Here is a 17528-nt window from a genome sequence, read left to right as displayed (position 1 = left end):
ATCTTAAAAATAACACAGCACCTCTATCCATGTTGTGCATGCAAACTAGCCATTATGTAACTCTGATGGATGGTAATTGTCATACCTGCTGCCCAGTTGGACCAGGTGGCCCTCTTGGCCCCACAATTCCTCTTAGCCCCTGTAAAGTAAAACAATCAGAAACTCATCAGAAACTCCCATTAGCATCACCAAGGTTAAGTGCGGTAATGATCGAACAGTATTTCACTACAGATTAGTGTTGGTATATGCACAAGGCTGCTTCTGTACATCTGTTTAAGTTTGATGTGTATATATGCATGTATGGATCCTCTTGCCTCTCGTATGTGTGTGTCTGTGTGTGTATGCATGGCTGGCGTGTGTGTTTTGTTTTGTCAGTCTTGGTCTTTGTACACCGGCCAAGCCACCTGTTCCAGAGCCACATCTGTGATCTCCAGGGAGGTGATTGATATGGAAATATAATCATGCAGGCCAGGATTTCATCTCTTCCCTTCACCAATCTCCCAGCTCATCTATCTCCATCCCCGCATTTATCTCCACAGCATCCCTCTCTGTACCAAGCTGTAATAGTGCTCAAGTCCCTTACTGCTCTGGGTGATCCATTTATCTCTGGGTGGCCCCAGTGGATCACAGCTCACCTGCCGAGACTTAAATGGTGCTTGAGCCACCGTTAATCAGACTGTGCCAAGCAGGGACACGGAGCTGCCCACTGGATGTCAGAGACCTGTATGTGTTTAAGTGCCTGTGTGCATGTGTGTCTGTCCATGGGTTGGGTTGCGTCACTCACAGGTTCTCCCGGTTGCCCTCTTGGTCCAACAGGCCCATCCGAACCCTGTAATAGGAAGTTTGGCAATATAATCATCTTCATTGTGGTGGGAAGATTCATCCTTAAGTCTTTAAGGAAGGATGTCAGAAGGGTTATGTATGCAAAAATATTCCCATTCTTGAAAGCTGTGATCAATGTGAATTGCTGCTGCATACATTTTTTAACTTTGCATAATGAGAACATCCCACACAGTGCACAGCTTGTCTCTTTCATGCGATTTGCGAGTACACACCTGGGGCAGTGCAGGCGATCTTTAAACGGATTATTAGCAATCAGATAAAAGACTCATTTAGGGGGTTGCACAAAGCTCTGAAAAACCGGGTAGAAGAAAAGGCGAATCTGTATTACCTTGTGACCGGGCTCTCCAGATGGACCTTGGGGTCCAGGTTTCCCCATGTCTCCCTGAGGAATGTTCACATGAGAGTCACATTTGTGATATTGCACACAATATGAAGTCTAAAATAGATCTGAGGATCTATTAAAAGTGAAGCAGAGTGTTTAGACACATCTAAGAGTCACTCTTGACTGAGCAGTAAACAGACTGTGTGATTTGATTAAGCAATTTGGTGTTCTCTACGCACTCTATGTCCTTTGTTCCCTGGAAGACCAGGCAGTCCATCAAAGCCCCTGTCACCCTGCAAAAAAGACAAAGATCCATAAAAAAGATCGACAAAACAGTTGGCGTTTCAAACACAAACGTCCACCAGCACACTTAACTGAACAGAACTCATGTCCTTTCACAATGTCATGTGCTTTGCTTCGAACACACAAACGCACAGATGCAAGCAGTGACTATGGGCCAGAGGTGTGTGTGGCATGTGGCAGGGTTTGACAGGCTGCCTCAGAGGAACCTTCCCATCTGCCGTGATTCTCAGCCCGCATCCGGTGCTGGGACTCGGAGAGCTGCGGGAGTACCTCACACTTCCTCATCAAACAAACTGCTGTTGTGCTAAATAGCTCTGCGTGATTTATTTACTGACGGGTCTTGCAGCTGGACAGGGCTGAATGCTTGCTATTGTCAGCACACACAATAAAACACAGCCCTCAATAGCAAACGGTTCCATCAGTGGCCGAAACTATTAGGGTCAAATTAAAGTTTCCGGTGTTCCCATTTAGCTCTGGCAGCTGAAACTACAACTTGAGCAAATCCATACACACATTAACTAACCAAACACAAAAACTGGATATTTGTAGAGGTTGCCCATGCAAACTCACCAACATATAGAGTGCTGGGGGAATGAGTCCTAAAACCTGTAAATTAGCATTTTTGCACTCTTGGTTCCATTGTCCAAAAATCAATAGCTTTTTTGAATGGGTTTATGGTTAAATTCCTGAAATAAGGTTTGCGGCTAACACAAGCTCATTTTCATTTTATTGCTACAACATAAAATACCAGTGGTAGATGAAGTACAGAAATTTTAGCTTGAGTAGAAGTACAGATAACCTATTAAAATATTACTCCAGTAAAAGCATTGAGGGTTCCTTCTCAATTTTACTTGAGTAAAGTGCTTGATTTGAACTCTTTCCCCACCATTGACGGAATTTTCCAGCTTTCCATGTTTTCACTGTTATACGTTAGGGGGCGCTATTACACATCTTCTGAAAGAGTACTGAATATCCTGATCAAAAATAATGTACCAGGTCCAGACAGAATTCGCATTAGTAACTTACTTTTCGTGCCATCAGTCACGCACGTGCTCAAGCTCAGAGGATCTCCTGTTCTTGGTTCATTTTAAGTCAGACTTGTGGATTCAGTAAATTATTAACTGGAAATGTGCTCTAACCAAATCAATGAATCAGTAAGTAGTTGACTCAAGAACAGTTGCAATCAGATTGGTCCAATTCACGGATTTATCGTTGAGTGCGATTTGCAATCCGATTTATCGGGTTCATTGAAAATAATCAGCTCGTTCCCAAATCTAATACTGATATTATGTCTCGGAGCGGGTGTCAATTTCTTCATTTAAAAAAAAACCGAGGAGCAACATGTTTTTATGAAATATAGTTCTGTCATGACAAGTCTTTGAGTGTTTGGCATGGTAATGGATATGACAATGTTGATATATTTGGTCTTGACGAAATAGATCTGCTATACTGCTGCTACTGAAGAGCAATTACAGGACTTGCTACTGCCAATACATAAAAGACTCGGTGCTGCAGAGCAAGTAAGACATTCTGCTACTGTACAATATAGCGTTCATGAATTAGCCATAGCTGATCTACACAGGTGGAGCTGGGGAAGGTGGAGGGTTTCTGAAAGCACGCTGTACTGCTAAGGCAAATGCTAACCAAATATTTGAAGGTTGAGCAGTGAGCTCATTGGCTACTGATACAGCAGGAACCAATCAGCTGTTCCCTATAGAAAAGGATGTGATTGCAAGAAGGTTGACTTTAGGACCTATCAGCCTGCGCCATCTAGAGTTTCATGACAGAACTATGTATTGGAGTAAAAACTACAATATTATGATTTGGTATATAGTTAAGTAAAAGTTTCCCAAAAATAAAAATACATGTTACTGTCCACCACTGTAATATACATCAGTAATCCCTCACTCATATTCTTTTCAGCTTCTATGTGTCTTGAAAAAGGCGATTGCTAATAAGTGGCTAAATGGGGTTGGGGATAAAGGTAAACTCATCAACTCACTAGTCCACTTTTACAGCCTAATTGTGTTTATACTCACGCTCTTACAAACTATCCTAACCCAAAACTTGTGGATTTTAAATAAAGATTTAAAGGGTTGGTGTAGTTTGTTTATAGCCTAACATTCCTTCTGGCAATTGTACAGTATATTGGGCTTCAAAATTCATACAAGTTGTGTTCATTTGTGAAGATTGTCATGATGAACAAAACGTGTAAGAGTCATTAACTTTCGTTGGTCCAGAGCTTATTTTCTGCAGAAATCCAAAAGCCAATGGAAAATGGTTTTGTCAAGGGAACCAGGGTGAGGCTGACTTCCAGATTAGCCTACAAATATATGTCATCACTGTGTTCTAATTACCATAGGTTAAAGTCAAAAGTTAGTATTATATTGCATGGCCTTTCCTAATGGAACTATTTGTGACCCTGGACCACAAAACCAGTCTTATGGGTAATTTTTTTTTTAATTGAGATTTATACATCATCTGAAAGCTGAATGCATAATCTTTCCATTGATGTATGGTTTGTTAGGATAGGACAATATTTGGCCGAGATACAACTATTTGAAAATTTTGAATCTGAGGGTGCAGAAAAATCGAAACATTGAGAAAATCGCCTTTAAAGTTGTCCATTTCTATTGGCGATTGTGCTGCATCCATTCACAAAAATAAATGTTTGATATATTTAAGGTGGGAAATTTACAAAATATCTTCATGGAAGATGATCTTTACTTAATATCCTAATGATTTTTGGCATAAAAGAAAAATCTATAATTTTGACCCATACAATGTTTTGTTGGCTATTGCCACAAATATACCCGTGCAACATAAGACTGGTTTTGTGATCCAGGGTCACATATGGTGAATAACCTTTTCTCCTGTCTCTCCAGGAGCCCCTCGACCTCCATCCGCTCCTGACCGGCCCTGCAAGGTAAAACACAGAATACCACTTCGTCATCATATTCTATCCACCACTTTGCACTGCTTATGCAATATTCATGAACCAAAAAACACAGTACATCAATATAGAAACTGTGATCGCCCAATTCATATTCATGATGAGTTTAATTAAATGGATCACACTTGAACTCTGATCACTCTCCCATTGATCTTTTTACACAGTGTGTGAGATGTTCAGTCTTACCCTCTTCCCAGGTTTTCCATTAAGACCAGCAGGACCTGGCAACCCACGTGGCCCCTTAAACAAAATAAATATAAACAGACAGAGAGATGGAGATGGTGAGTCCAAGGATTTTAAAGGCTACTGAATGTAAAAAGGAAATATAAAAGGAAATGTCCTCACCGCAGGCCCATACTCTCCACTGTCCCCTTTTAGTCCACTGGGACCTGGAAGACCCTGGAACAAACATACATTTTCAAAGAGAGAAAGTATCCACTGAACCCCAAACCCCAAACCATCAACATTTTAAGCAGATCGCATAGGCTGTGCTAAAAAAAAAAAAGTTTGAAAAGAAATGAGAAAGATTTTTTACCACTGGACCTGGTCTCCCTGTGAGACCTAGTGGACCAGGAGGACCCTTTAACGACAGCTAGAAGCAAATAACAAATAAAAACAGACAGGAACATGTTTAAAATTGCCCAGACATTTCAGACAGACCATGGTATAAAACATTCTTTGAAGCACATTTTTAAGGTAACCAAACTGGTCTCTAGATATGGCTTTTATCCTTCAGAGCAAGTTTACAGGATTCTTCCACCCATTTTCTTCAGCATGGGCAAACTAAGTCTGATTGTTAAGAAAATCATTCATATCTGTAACACAAGTGGTGACAGTATGCTACAAAGTTCAATATTTTTGGGAATAGTGGTTTGTTCAAATGCCTAAACCTAAAAACTAACATCAGCAAAAGTGATGATTGTGTTAGCAAACATCATTGACTATATAGTACTGATAAATGAGTACCAGGGCACATATGTAAGTGCCAAAGAAAGTTTGGATTTGGGTGTCTTACTTTGGTCTGTTGAAAGATGGCTTGAGCCTGCGCCTCTTGAGCAGATATAACAGGTCCCTTCTGAGAGTCTCCTCCATACTGGAACTGAGGGGAAGAGATTACTGACTAAATATTTCATATACATTAAGCAAGTTACAATTAAAGATATATGTTAACATGTTTAGAACACAAAATTGGAAATGTAATGAATGTTAACGGCACTGATTATATCACAGCTCCACCATGTGGCCAAAATATGCTATTGAGGCTAATACCTTATGTTTTGTGATGTAAAATTTTAATTATATTCCTCTAGCAAACAACTCTTACTAATGTGATGCAAGTGGTTTAAATGCATTATTGAAGGAATGATTTCATCTTACGGGTAACATGAGCAAAGTGCCTGGAGGACCCGGTATCCCATCAGCACCAGGCAGCCCTGGACGTCCCTCCGGACCCTTGTGTGAGCAGAGACAATTAGCTCAGTTCATTGATGAAGCATTTCTGTACAAAACAATTGCATTACAGCATTCTTCAGTTAATCCCTATCCATTGGCTTGTTTCCTGAATGCAATAAAACACCTATTGATTTTCTTTTCTGATTTTACGTGATTCCTGTATCAAAGCGTACGGTGCACATTTGCCTGGTGTAAACAATTTTAAGAGCTCAGCTAATCAAAGCTGTCAGTCACCAGTCCTCTCCTAACAACACAACTCTTCAACCTTCAAAAGAAAAGATAATACCTCCGGCTGGAATATTTTCTTTTGTCTTTCAGCTTCGGAAATGTTATAAGACCTCTATAAACGTGCAAGGCCAAAATGAGCTTACATCTGCAGTGAACGGGCTTTCTCAGCCTAGTCTGAGGTTTTTACTAAAACTCAACTCTTGTGAAGCTGACACCCAAGAGAAGTTGATTCACAACCGACCAGAGGCGCTAAACTGAGCGGAGACAAAAGAATAATCTATCTTCATCCCCACTGCCAGAGGAAAATTATGAATTTAGGCTCTTTACTGCAGTTGGAAGCCTGCTGTCTCTCTCACCCTGGTAAGGGATCGTGTGTAAAGTGTGAGTCACGCTACAAGAACAGACACACTGTCCAGAGCAAATTAGGTCAAACTATCAGATGAGTCATGGGTTCCTGATGCCTAAGGTCTCCGTAGAGGTTGGTGGTCCCTTCGAGCGGCTCTGAGTCATCTGTGAGGTTTTTTTCCATCAACACACGAGTCCAGTGATCTCCCCCCGTCCCCCTGGATGTGTTCTGTGTGTCCTCAGCTCGAGGTTCATGCCAGGTCTTGTGGGTCGGGTGATTATGAGGACACTCACCGTATCACCTGGGTCTCCGCTGGGTCCTGGGGGGCCTGTGATGCCAGCAATTCCTGGAAGACCCTGGGGAATAAACAGAATAAACAAATATTTTTTAATGAAAAATTCCCAGACACCACTTCAAGACCACATGAAATCACTTGAAGACTGTAAAGTTGTTTTATAATAATTTTGCTAATTATTTAAATAGTATTTTGACTTACTGGTGGTCCTGGTGGGCCAGGGGGTCCTTCAAAAAATTTGCCCTAGTTAGCATAAAACACAAGGAGATTAGAATTAGATGGCCTGTGTATGTTTGTAAATTAGTATGTTTAACTTCACACTCCAGCACTCACTGGTTCAACGACACCTTGCTCTCCCTTCTGTCCTTTCTCAAATCGCCCGCCCTGAGAGAGGAGGAACAGGTGAAGGATGAGATCTTGCTTACAAGTGATAATGAGATTAGAGTTGTTACAATACATTTCAGTAGTCAATACCAAAGTCTGTGTAATTTCAAACCTAAATTTCAAACCTAAAACCTTGGTTTGGTTCTCCAAACCAAAAACGAACTAATGGAACATGGGCATTTATTTAAAAAGTTAAATATTAATATAAATATTATAAAATGAAATTAAAATAATGATATTTAGCTTTCGGTATCACACAAACAAAATATATAAAAGCTAATGTAAAGTATTTAAAGGAATAGTTCACCCAAAAATAGTTCAACGTTCACCCCCAAGCCATCCTAGGTGTATATGACTTTCCTCTTTCAGCCGAACACAATCGGAGTTATATTTAAAAATATCCTGGCTCTTCCTAGATTTGAAATGGGCATTGAATAGATCCTGAGATTTTGAAGCTTAAAAAAGCACATCCATCCATCATAAAAGTAATCTATATGATTCCAGGGGGTTAATAAATGCTTTCTGAAGTGAAGTGATGCATTTTTGTAAGACAAATATCTATTTAAAACTATAAACACTGGCTTCCGACAACAGCTGTACGTGCGATTGTGTTTGGCTGACAGAAGAAAGTAATATACACCTACGATGGCTTGAGAGTGAGTCAATTATAGGATATTTTTTATTTTGGGGTGAACTATTCCTTTAAGAACATGCATTTCAGTATTTCTCAATTAGCTAATCATTGTTTTTGCAGACTGCATTATTTTGAAATAAAGCTGATACTGTATAAATACTAATATTACTGCATTTTTGTTCCAAAATACTGAAACTTTGCATCCCTAGTTGGGATAGAGAGAAAATCCATATTTGGATGGTTTGACAGTTAATTTATTATAGAGGTTCAAAACTGTACCTCTCCATCCCATGTGTCTGGCTTCTCCCTCGCCGCGGGGTCAAATCGGTCCTCATAAATCTCATATTCCTCATATTCCTGCTCAAAACTGTCCGAGCCGTTTTTAAACTCATCAAACTCCATGATCTATGAAAGAACAAAACATGTCCACAGCATACAGTCAAGGTTATCACCTCAAACATGCTTGCAAAGCCCAGAAACAGAAACCAGAGCACATACCTCATAGTCCGTGATATTAGGGCCAACTGTCACTGTGGAAACCAAGAGCTCGTTGTGCTCATCGCCGTAAAGGTCATCACTAAACTCCTCAACCTCTGGTGTTTTAATCGGCCTCTCCTCCTGCACACCGACACAGCAGAATCAGAAGTGGCACAGCCATGGCAACCGCAACCATGGAGATACCGAGCAAAGTCAGTCATTTCCACTCTACACTAGTTTGGCTCCACTGGGCATCTGAGCTTTAGAGACACTAAGGCCCGAAATATAGTCTACACAAGTACATAAATGCAAATGTGAAATGAGTTGCATTTTCAGCATTACCACAAGGGGGCGCTATATTGAGAACGTTAAAATAAATTTCAGGTCAAGCCGCCCTTCAAGTAAGCTAGTGTAACGGCTGAGCAACAGTATAATGAAAATCTTGCTTGAAGTTACAGCATTAAAGAGTAACAGATGTTTGAATGTAACTCTATCGCCCCCTTGAGTACTGAGATTTGTTTGTAATGAAAGAATGCATACGCAGCATGTGCATGTGAACTTGCGTTGCGTTTGCATACTTGTATATGTTTCTGGCCTAACTGTGCTCCACATCTCCACTGTTGACTAATTAAAATGTTAGCGCAATTCACAGGTGCAGGTTATAGAAACGTTCTGGTTTCAAAGCATAAATACTGCTGAGCTGGTGAGTGTGGGGTAGGAGGTTTTAATAACAACAAAGGATGTCAGCATGAAAGCCGAATGTTCTGGTGGCAGCCATAACAGCATGAAAAGGAGGGTGAGCAAACCTGGCACACTAAACTGGCATCTGAGTTTTACCTCAGCAGAAGCTTGATTCATTCAGTAAAAACTACATCTATCAAAGCTGTCAAAGGGAAATGTTTCAAAAAGACGCATGAAAATGGATTTCTGTCAGACACAGTCCTATTTTTCATTCTGTCTTGGAGCACATCTTTCAGTTTCAATCTGTATAAAGCGTGCCAAGTCAAGACATAAAAGTACACTCTAAGTGTAACTCTACGCCAAAACCCGAGTAATATATGCATCATGTCTCTCATTCAACTAGTGACGTGCATCAAAGTGTCACAGTTGAAATGAGCTGTAATTCATATGCATTTTGAGTCGACACATCTCACTAAAGCTGCCAACTATGACTACAATGTAGTTATTTTGTGAGCACAACATCTGGGAAGAAGAGTATCGGTGCAGTTATTGGGGAGGTTAGAATGACGGAGGCTGGTTAGTACAGTGGATGACTAGTGGTTAAAATGTGCGAGGGAGAGTCAGTGATTGGTCAGGAGAACGATAGGGAGGGAGGAGGAGGAAGTATGGGCAACTACACTGGCACTTAATGTTCTACCTCCACCTCCATCTTTGGGGATTCAGAAAATGCAGGTGCCAGCACAGACTGGTCCTCAAGATCTGTTGCAGGTGGCAATACAGACTGGTCCTCAAGATCTCTCACAGTAATGGGTCTGGTGTGTTCGTCCTGATAGGTGTCGGGTTCATGAGTGGGCATGTCGGGTATGGAGTCCATCAGATCGACCGTTATTGTTGGAGATTGTACTGGTGTCTTGGGATTCTCCGACGAAGGTGCATCCGGCTGCTCTGTTGCAGCTGGTAAAGCTCCTCGATGAGCCAAATACTCCGGCAGCTTAGAAGAAACCTCAAGGAAACCTTCTTCAAGAGCTTCGGCCTCCTTTCTCTTCTTACGAGATTCTTTTTTGCCTTTCTTATCTTTCTTTTTTTTGTTCTTTTTGCCTTTGCGGTCCTTTTTGGGGCGTTTCGTTGGTTCAGCAGGCTCATCTCCCTGCATGATGTCATCAAGGTTATAGATGGGATTGACCTTTTATAGATGGGGCAAGAGGTCAGAGGTTGGGGATAGATGAGCAGAATTAAAATTGTTCAAGACATTCTGACAGTAGGACAACACAACATACAGACACGTATATCACTGGAAATCTCTGTATAATTTCATCTAAAATGAAGGTGTCTGACTGATTCACTAGAAAATGTATATTATTCTCTTTGCAAATTAGGTCAAAGTTCAACTTGTTCTCAATTCAGACAGGCGCTACATTATCAGCCCACAATTCAAGGGGTCAGAGCTGAGCTGCTTACAGGCTATTATGAGAGGCTCTGACTGAATGGGCTTGATGAGGCCTGTTAGGGGGAGATTATATGAATAATGTGAGAACCAAAGCGAGGTGTTGAGATGCCAAGTCGGGCAGGATAGAATCGGATCAGTGTGAGCTCTGGCAATAGGTCAGTAATGTGAGCAATGCTGATGAATCCCGTCATTAGTCCCTGGTCTCTCAGCTGTTGTGGGAACTGAAAGCCAACTGGCTCTGCCTTTGAACGGCTGCCGATAGACACACATACGTAGACATTTACATTCAGCACACTCGCACAAAACTGGCCGTGGGAGTTGTGAGGAGAAATGAATGTACGATGACCTTAAGCGTTCCTCCCAGAAGGCCGCAGAGAAATGCTAACCCACTGACATGATTACTCGCTGGGCTGACTCACCCGCACGTGCACGTTCACAACAAACACAAATCATCGAAATCGAAAAAACATGTTCAAAATGTCCACAAAAAATATCACATTATGAAAACAAGTATGGGGGAGTCTAAGAAGTCACCGTTGATATTTAAAAGATAAACTGTGGTGCTGTTCACATAGGACGTGTTCTTGCATCTTGTAGATAGATATCTGTTAGCACTCTTATTCATCTCAATAATAGTTGCTAGGCTGGCGCAGAACTCCAATAATTATGCGATCTGAAATCTGTCATCTTTAATCAAGAGAATACAGAACTTTTTGAGGCAATCACCTAAACCTTCATTTTCATGTCACTGGGGCCATAGGAAAATGTCATGACAACACTCATGTTTACACCTGGTATTAAGATGGTTTTGGTCGATTGGATCACAAGTGGACGATGCTAAATACAGGTAAAAACGGCGTCTAAACCGCTTTGAGCTTGTCCACTTTTGACCACTTTCAGAGGTAGTCAAAAACGCATTCAACCGGATTGCTTTCGAAGTGTAAACGTTGATCTGGTTGAATGTGTTTGAACAGACATAAAAGACTGTCTACTCTCTTCCTATTGACCTATTGACCTAAAATGCGTATGGGAAGCGCGCTAGCCAGACAGGATTTACACTTTGTCGACTAGAGACCCAAGTTTGGTTTGAAGATGAAAAACGTACAAAGTACAATGTTCTCTCACATGATCCTTCATAAATCATTCTAATATGATGATTTGATGCTCATGAAACATTTCTGATAATTTTCAATGCTGAATTTTTTTATTACATTTTTTTTTTATATATATTTTTGTGGAAACCAAAATTCTTTAAAAAGATTCTTTAGAAAATTCAAAAGCATTTATTTGAAATATAAATATTTTGTAACATTATAAATGTCTGTAATGTTACTTTTGCATACTTGCTGAAAGTTTTTATTTTATTTATAAGTCTTTTTGGCCCCAAACTTTAGAACAGGAGTGTGTATATTAGTATATATACAATATTGTATTAAGTCCATCAATTGAGAATGAGTTTTTAAAATGTTAGCACTGAGCTAAAGGCCCCCATTATTATCATTATTATTATCTAGTCATTGTTTTGTTATTATTGTGCCAAAAAAAAAAAAAAAAAAAAAACGAAATAAAAGTAAAAAGAATCCGTTCCGCAGTTTTACATTTCAACATAAAAATATCTCTTGGTTGTACCAATTTTTTTAAAAATAATAATAACAAGGGTCCTAGAGCTAACAGTGCACTAGTGCATAGGCGACAAGCATTTTAATTCATATGCATGCCTGTGCTGTTTATTGGCTGGCTTAGATGAGCGCGCTGGGAGCCGAGCCCAGAAGCCAGAACAGTAAAAAGTGCAAACAGATAAATGTAAATGTGGAATTGAGAAGCCAAGGCAGCTCAACCACTCAAAGGAAGTTTTGACAGGGCTCTTCCAAAGAGAGGAAGACATTTTTGGCCAAGCTGGAACAAATTATGTCTTCATAAAATGCAGCAATTCTGTGGAAAACTGTGAGGCTGGTTGCTCAAGGTTCATTGGAAAAACAAGTGTCTCTTCCTCTGTTTGCATATGATACTTAAATGCTCAAATATGAGGAGTCTGTAGGATAGTAATGGGGAAAAAAGTTATGTCATATAGATGTAAAATAAATCAGTTGGAAATAACAAGAAAAGAAGGCTTTTTTGACTACATGAGGAGCCACTAACCTCATCAGGGTCCAGGCTCTGGGTACTGTAGGGCAAAGGGCTGTCGCAATCGGGAATGTAATCTTGGCAATAGTCAGCCGCTACCTGAGGATCATCCACGAGCAGGAGCTGCTGGATCTTGCCCTGTACACACACATATACCACTCTCATTGATGGGGTAATATTCACATGTACTGCATTACATTTTGGAAGTGCACTGCAAACAAGAGTTTAAGCAACAGGAAGAACAATCTTTCTTCATTTAAAAACAAATATCTTCTCACACTTTTTCGATTTCCTTGGACTCCTTTTAGTGAAAAAGATGAAAAATGAAGCCCAGCACATGACATGCAGACAAAAAATGTTTCTCTCATTTCAGTAAATAATGACCACGAAGTAAGAATTTGATCCCACGCACGATTTATTCATTCATTTCCTCATTTTAGTACATTGTGTCCACATTGAACTAATTTGTTCCCTCATTTTGATTGAACTAAAACAAGGGAATTCAGTTTTACAACTTGGCCACGATTTAGTAAATCAAGGGAACAAATTATTATATAGTGCACACGATAAAACGAGGGAAAGAATTAGTAAAATGTGCTGACGTTTTAGTAAATCGTTGGAAAATGTGGGAACTGCTGCACTCAATTTCGCACAACTCGATTTGTTGTTAGAATGACAAGAAGTTAAAATTTTAGGCTGGTTTGCCTCAGCAGTCTAACAATGCTCATCAGTAGTTATGTTTCCATCCACCTTTCTTTGGGATATCGTATTAAAAAACACTGAATGGAAACGGCAAGATGCACATAAATTCTAAAAATGCGAATGAAATGTATGCGCTCAATTGAGGCTGATTTCTTATCCAATAAGAAGACTTGCGCATGAACTATGATGGAAACACATTTACCGAATAAATCCCTCAATGCATAACAAAAAATCTCACGTGACTTTGCCTCACCAGATGATGTGATTGGATAACTGGACTAACAAGGACCAATTTCATTGCACAACATCTCAAATGTTGGTCTGACCATTCTGAAATGCCTGATCAGAATGATTTGGTTTAATTTCCTCACAGAAGCATCTCGCATGATAGCGTTCCCAAACACCAGCATCCGAATGCAAGATAACATGACAGAGTTTATTGCATTCGTCTGCGCGCTGTGAGACGCAAGTCATTTATGATGGGGGAAAAAGAGCCAAACTTCCATTTTTATTACAGATATTTTACACCAATTTCCCAAGAAGTGGCGATTTTATTCTCTTGATTTTGGGCATTACGTGAAATAAACCAACTAGAGTCTGAGTCTCATCTCCCATTCCCTTTAACAGCCAGTTGCGCTCACGCCATGGCGGATTTACTATTTACTGTACATGACGAAATTTAACTGAACGCGTCTCCAGGGGTTAAGGCGCACAAGCAGACCATCTACGGGACAAGCCGGATTACACCATATCTTTATGTACACAATATTAATCTTTTACATTGTAATCCTTTTATTTTTAATATTTGGCATGTTTTTGTGCTGCTGTTTTTGTTTTTGCTGAAACTAGCAAAAAACACTTGCATCGCGCTTGGCGCTGCATTGCACCGGGTGTATGATAGGGCCCTAACAGAGCCATTTTTTGCCACATTAGTCATGGAGTTTCAGTGCATGTTCAAACTTATTAACTTATTCATCTGAATGTTATATAAATACCAAGAGAGTCATTTAGGCAAACCATATACCGTATGAAACCAAACACACTGCACAATGAATTAAATACCCAACCATAATCAAATCCTGGAGATAAAAAATAAAAACTACAGAATTCACCCTTTGACCCTTATACTGTACTATTTGCAAATAGTTCAAATACAGTATTTTACAATGAATTCTAATTTCTCCTAAACTATCTTAAATCCTTGAATTCCTTAAAATAAAAATGACCACCTGGCTGCAAAATGCATCTTTCTCCAATGACAGCCATTCAAAAGTAGCCGTGTTTTCTGACAGAATAAACTATTTTGTGTATCGTATGTTGTTTTGTATTTAATGAAACTCTGAAATCTGATTGGACGAACAGTTACAGTATATAAGTAACAAAATATATGTTAAATTTACTGCACACACCTTCGCACAGACTCCAGTGAGTGATAAACACATTTTAAATGTTTGTAAAAAATTCAATTCCATACTGAATTCTTAACTGAAAATATCTTTAAGACCTATTTCTTTTTTTAAATCAAAATGCAATACCATAGGAGAGAACGCCCCCTACTGAAAGGCACCCATAATACAACTAAATTGTTTAGACTTTCTGAATAGCTGAACAGCACTTATATACAGTATGATATCCACAATAAAGAGATCTTTCTTTATAAGGCCAATGGAGAATCTGTGACTCATCACTGGGGTCCTGCCAGAACATCAGTGGGTGGAAGAACAAGAAGTCAAAAACTGGCAATACCCAAGATACCACACAAACTCACTCGGCAGTAGAGTACAGCCCGACCACAGCATTTCTCACATTAATATGACATTTGCTGGATCTTAAAAGAAAAATAAATCTGTATACCTAGCCAACTAATTAAACTCCACTGATCCCACCAGTTTATCTGTCGGCTGAAATTAAGGTCATAAGACATGCTTGACAACTCAAGGACTCAATAAGCCAGTTAATACAGTTCTGCATGTTTATAAAACAACCATTTATGATAGGTGAACCAGAGTGCTTGTTTTGTGTGTGTGTGTTCTAGTTTAGTTCTCCAAGACTTCCCCAGGACTTGAGTAATTTGTAAGAATCTGGAAGCAATAGATGCATTAGCCCTGACCATAGTCCCCAGGCTCCTGAGCAGCTCTCCCACGCTGAGAGATTTGGACCGGAACATAAGCCCTCTGGATTCCCCTTGAATCCAGAGCCTGGGAACTGGCCTCAGATCAGGTTAAACTTGCACATCCCCCAGTACCAGCCTCGCCCAGATAACCCTGACCCCATGACCCAGATGCAGCTCTATTAGACCCAGAGAAAGATGAACGAGGAGAATTAGTCATCATTTATCACAGTGGTTCAGCACAACAAGGAAGGATTAGAGGTTACACTTTATTTTAAAGTGTCCCTGTTACAATGTAATTATACATTTAAGTTCTGAGAAATACTAATTAACTAAATGTACTTACTATTGGGTTAGGGTGAGAAATGGGGTTTGGATTAGGGTTAGTCGAATGTAACTATGCATAATTTATACTACAGTAACGTGTAACAAGAACACTGTAAAATTAAGTGTTACTGGATAAGATTAGATTGTTCTGTTCTTTAAGAACACAAGAGGTGGTAGAGACTCTTAATCATGACACAAATGGAGATGTTAAGCAGCAAAGGTGACTGACTGTCTGGCTTTGCTGCCCAGTCAGTCAGTCAATGACTTGTACATTTTTTTATGGAAACTGGCTTCAGACCAGCTTCTAAGTCATCATCACATCTGGTTAGCTTTAGGGTTAACATGAAGATCTAATGATGACTAAAGGGGTTTTCCTGGTAGAACCTGAATCAACACATTGGAAAAAATTTACTTAGCAAAGCTATACTATGCACATTTAAAGGGTTAGTTCACCCAAAAAGGAAAATTCTGACATTAATTACTCACCCTCATGTCGTTCCAAACCCGTAAGATTTCCGTTCATCTTCGGAACACAAATGATTAAATTTGTAATAAAATCTGAGAGATTTCAATCCCTCTGTTGACAGTCTACGCGACTACAACTTTGACACTTAAACACGTTCCATATTAATTGAGCGGTTTAGTCCAAATTTTCTGAAGAGACTTAATCGCTTTGAACAGATTTAATTTAGTATTTTATTCTCACATAAATATTCATTGACTCACACATCAGCTGTGGTAAACGAAAGCTCAAGCATGTTCACTTGATGTGCGAGAACCAATGAGGTAGTTGTGCAGCAGCTGTCAATGGAGGAATAGAAATCTCTCAGATTTCCTCAAAAAGATCTTCAGTTGTGTTCCGAAGATGAACGAAAGTATTACGGGTTTGGAACTAAATGAAGGGTGAGTTATTAATGAAAGAATGAACTAGGGTGAACTAACCCTTTACATTTTGATTTTGTTTTTCAGGTATTCTAGAATAGATTTTCTTGCTGGAATGTTTAAAAAAATATATATATATATTTTTCCACATATTTACATTATTGCAGCACCTCTCTTTACAGTCTGTCAGTAACGCTCTGTTTCATTTGAACATGTTTTAGAAAATGATACACCCCTGTTTTTAATGTTTCCCTGTTTATGAAAAGCTAAAAAAAAATAAAAAAAATACACCCCTTATACTAACACTGCTAACTCAAACAGTCCTCGCCACTTTTTTTGCGTATGGCTTGGGCTGGATAAAAAAATTTAAAAAAAAGATTCTGATGATATAATGGAAGAGGCAACGACGTCATTGGTGTGAAAGAATATCACTGATCAACTGAATGATGTATGATCTCTGATTTGTTTTTGTTTTTTTAAATAAATGTTTCATTTATTCATTTACTTTCAACCATTCTGGTTACAGATGTTATTTTTAACTAACCACATACACGAGATTGTGGGATATCACAAGCAGCGAAAGGACAGTCCCTTTAAAAATTGTCCAGATACATTTTAATAGACAGGATATTACGCAAACATTGGATTGGGACGTGCCATGATGTTTCCTGCCTGAAAAGACAAAATTGTTCAGGTTTTTGACACAAATATAGTTAAGGATGCTCTTAAGATGATTCCTTGCTCTTAACAGGATTTGTTAACAATGAGACATTGTTTTGGGCTGGATTCTGGCAAGTATGGAATGGAATGGGAATTGTGTTTCTTTGGGTGGGGTTTTGTCAAAAACAACTAAAGCTACAACAGCCAAAGGCATTGCATGGGAAGATTTGAGTAGGTAAAGTTATTGCAGTGGGTGGCTAGAGGACATATGGCCTGTGCTATGCTGGACTTGAAGAAACATTAGTTTTTTGTGGTGGCAGCAGACAGAGGACCCTTACATATCCATTAGTCTGACAAT

General features: G+C 39.5%; 1 protein-coding gene across 6 annotated transcripts in view; it reads right to left on the bottom strand.

Moving 5' to 3' along the window:
• Window positions 1–17528, bottom strand: part of col5a3a (collagen, type V, alpha 3a) — a 140770-nt gene that overhangs the window by 21715 nt on the left and 101527 nt on the right. For all 6 annotated transcript variants that reach the window (XM_082149269.1, XM_082149272.1, XM_082149273.1 and 3 more), the window contains 17 exons: window positions 12505–12627; window positions 9616–10101; window positions 8259–8378; window positions 8040–8165; window positions 7076–7126; window positions 6944–6985; window positions 6741–6803; window positions 5799–5873; window positions 5437–5520; window positions 4957–5013; window positions 4767–4820; window positions 4608–4661; window positions 4334–4387; window positions 1405–1458; window positions 1172–1225; window positions 785–829; window positions 86–139 (listed from right to left, as the gene is read on the bottom strand). In XM_082149269.1, the coding sequence (XP_082005395.1) occupies window positions 86–139; window positions 785–829; window positions 1172–1225; window positions 1405–1458; window positions 4334–4387; window positions 4608–4661; window positions 4767–4820; window positions 4957–5013; window positions 5437–5520; window positions 5799–5873; window positions 6741–6803; window positions 6944–6985; window positions 7076–7126; window positions 8040–8165; window positions 8259–8378; window positions 9616–10101; window positions 12505–12627 (1596 nt within the window). The remainder of the gene's footprint in view (window positions 1–85; window positions 140–784; window positions 830–1171; window positions 1226–1404; window positions 1459–4333; window positions 4388–4607; window positions 4662–4766; window positions 4821–4956; window positions 5014–5436; window positions 5521–5798; window positions 5874–6740; window positions 6804–6943; window positions 6986–7075; window positions 7127–8039; window positions 8166–8258; window positions 8379–9615; window positions 10102–12504; window positions 12628–17528) is intronic.

The sequence above is a fragment of the Leuciscus leuciscus genome, assembly GCF_965113295.1.
Source record: "Leuciscus leuciscus genome assembly, chromosome: 1".
Taxonomy (NCBI): domain Eukaryota; kingdom Metazoa; phylum Chordata; class Actinopteri; order Cypriniformes; family Leuciscidae; genus Leuciscus; species Leuciscus leuciscus.
Note: the sequence above shows the minus strand (reverse complement) of the source record. Positions and strands in the feature narration are given on the sequence as shown.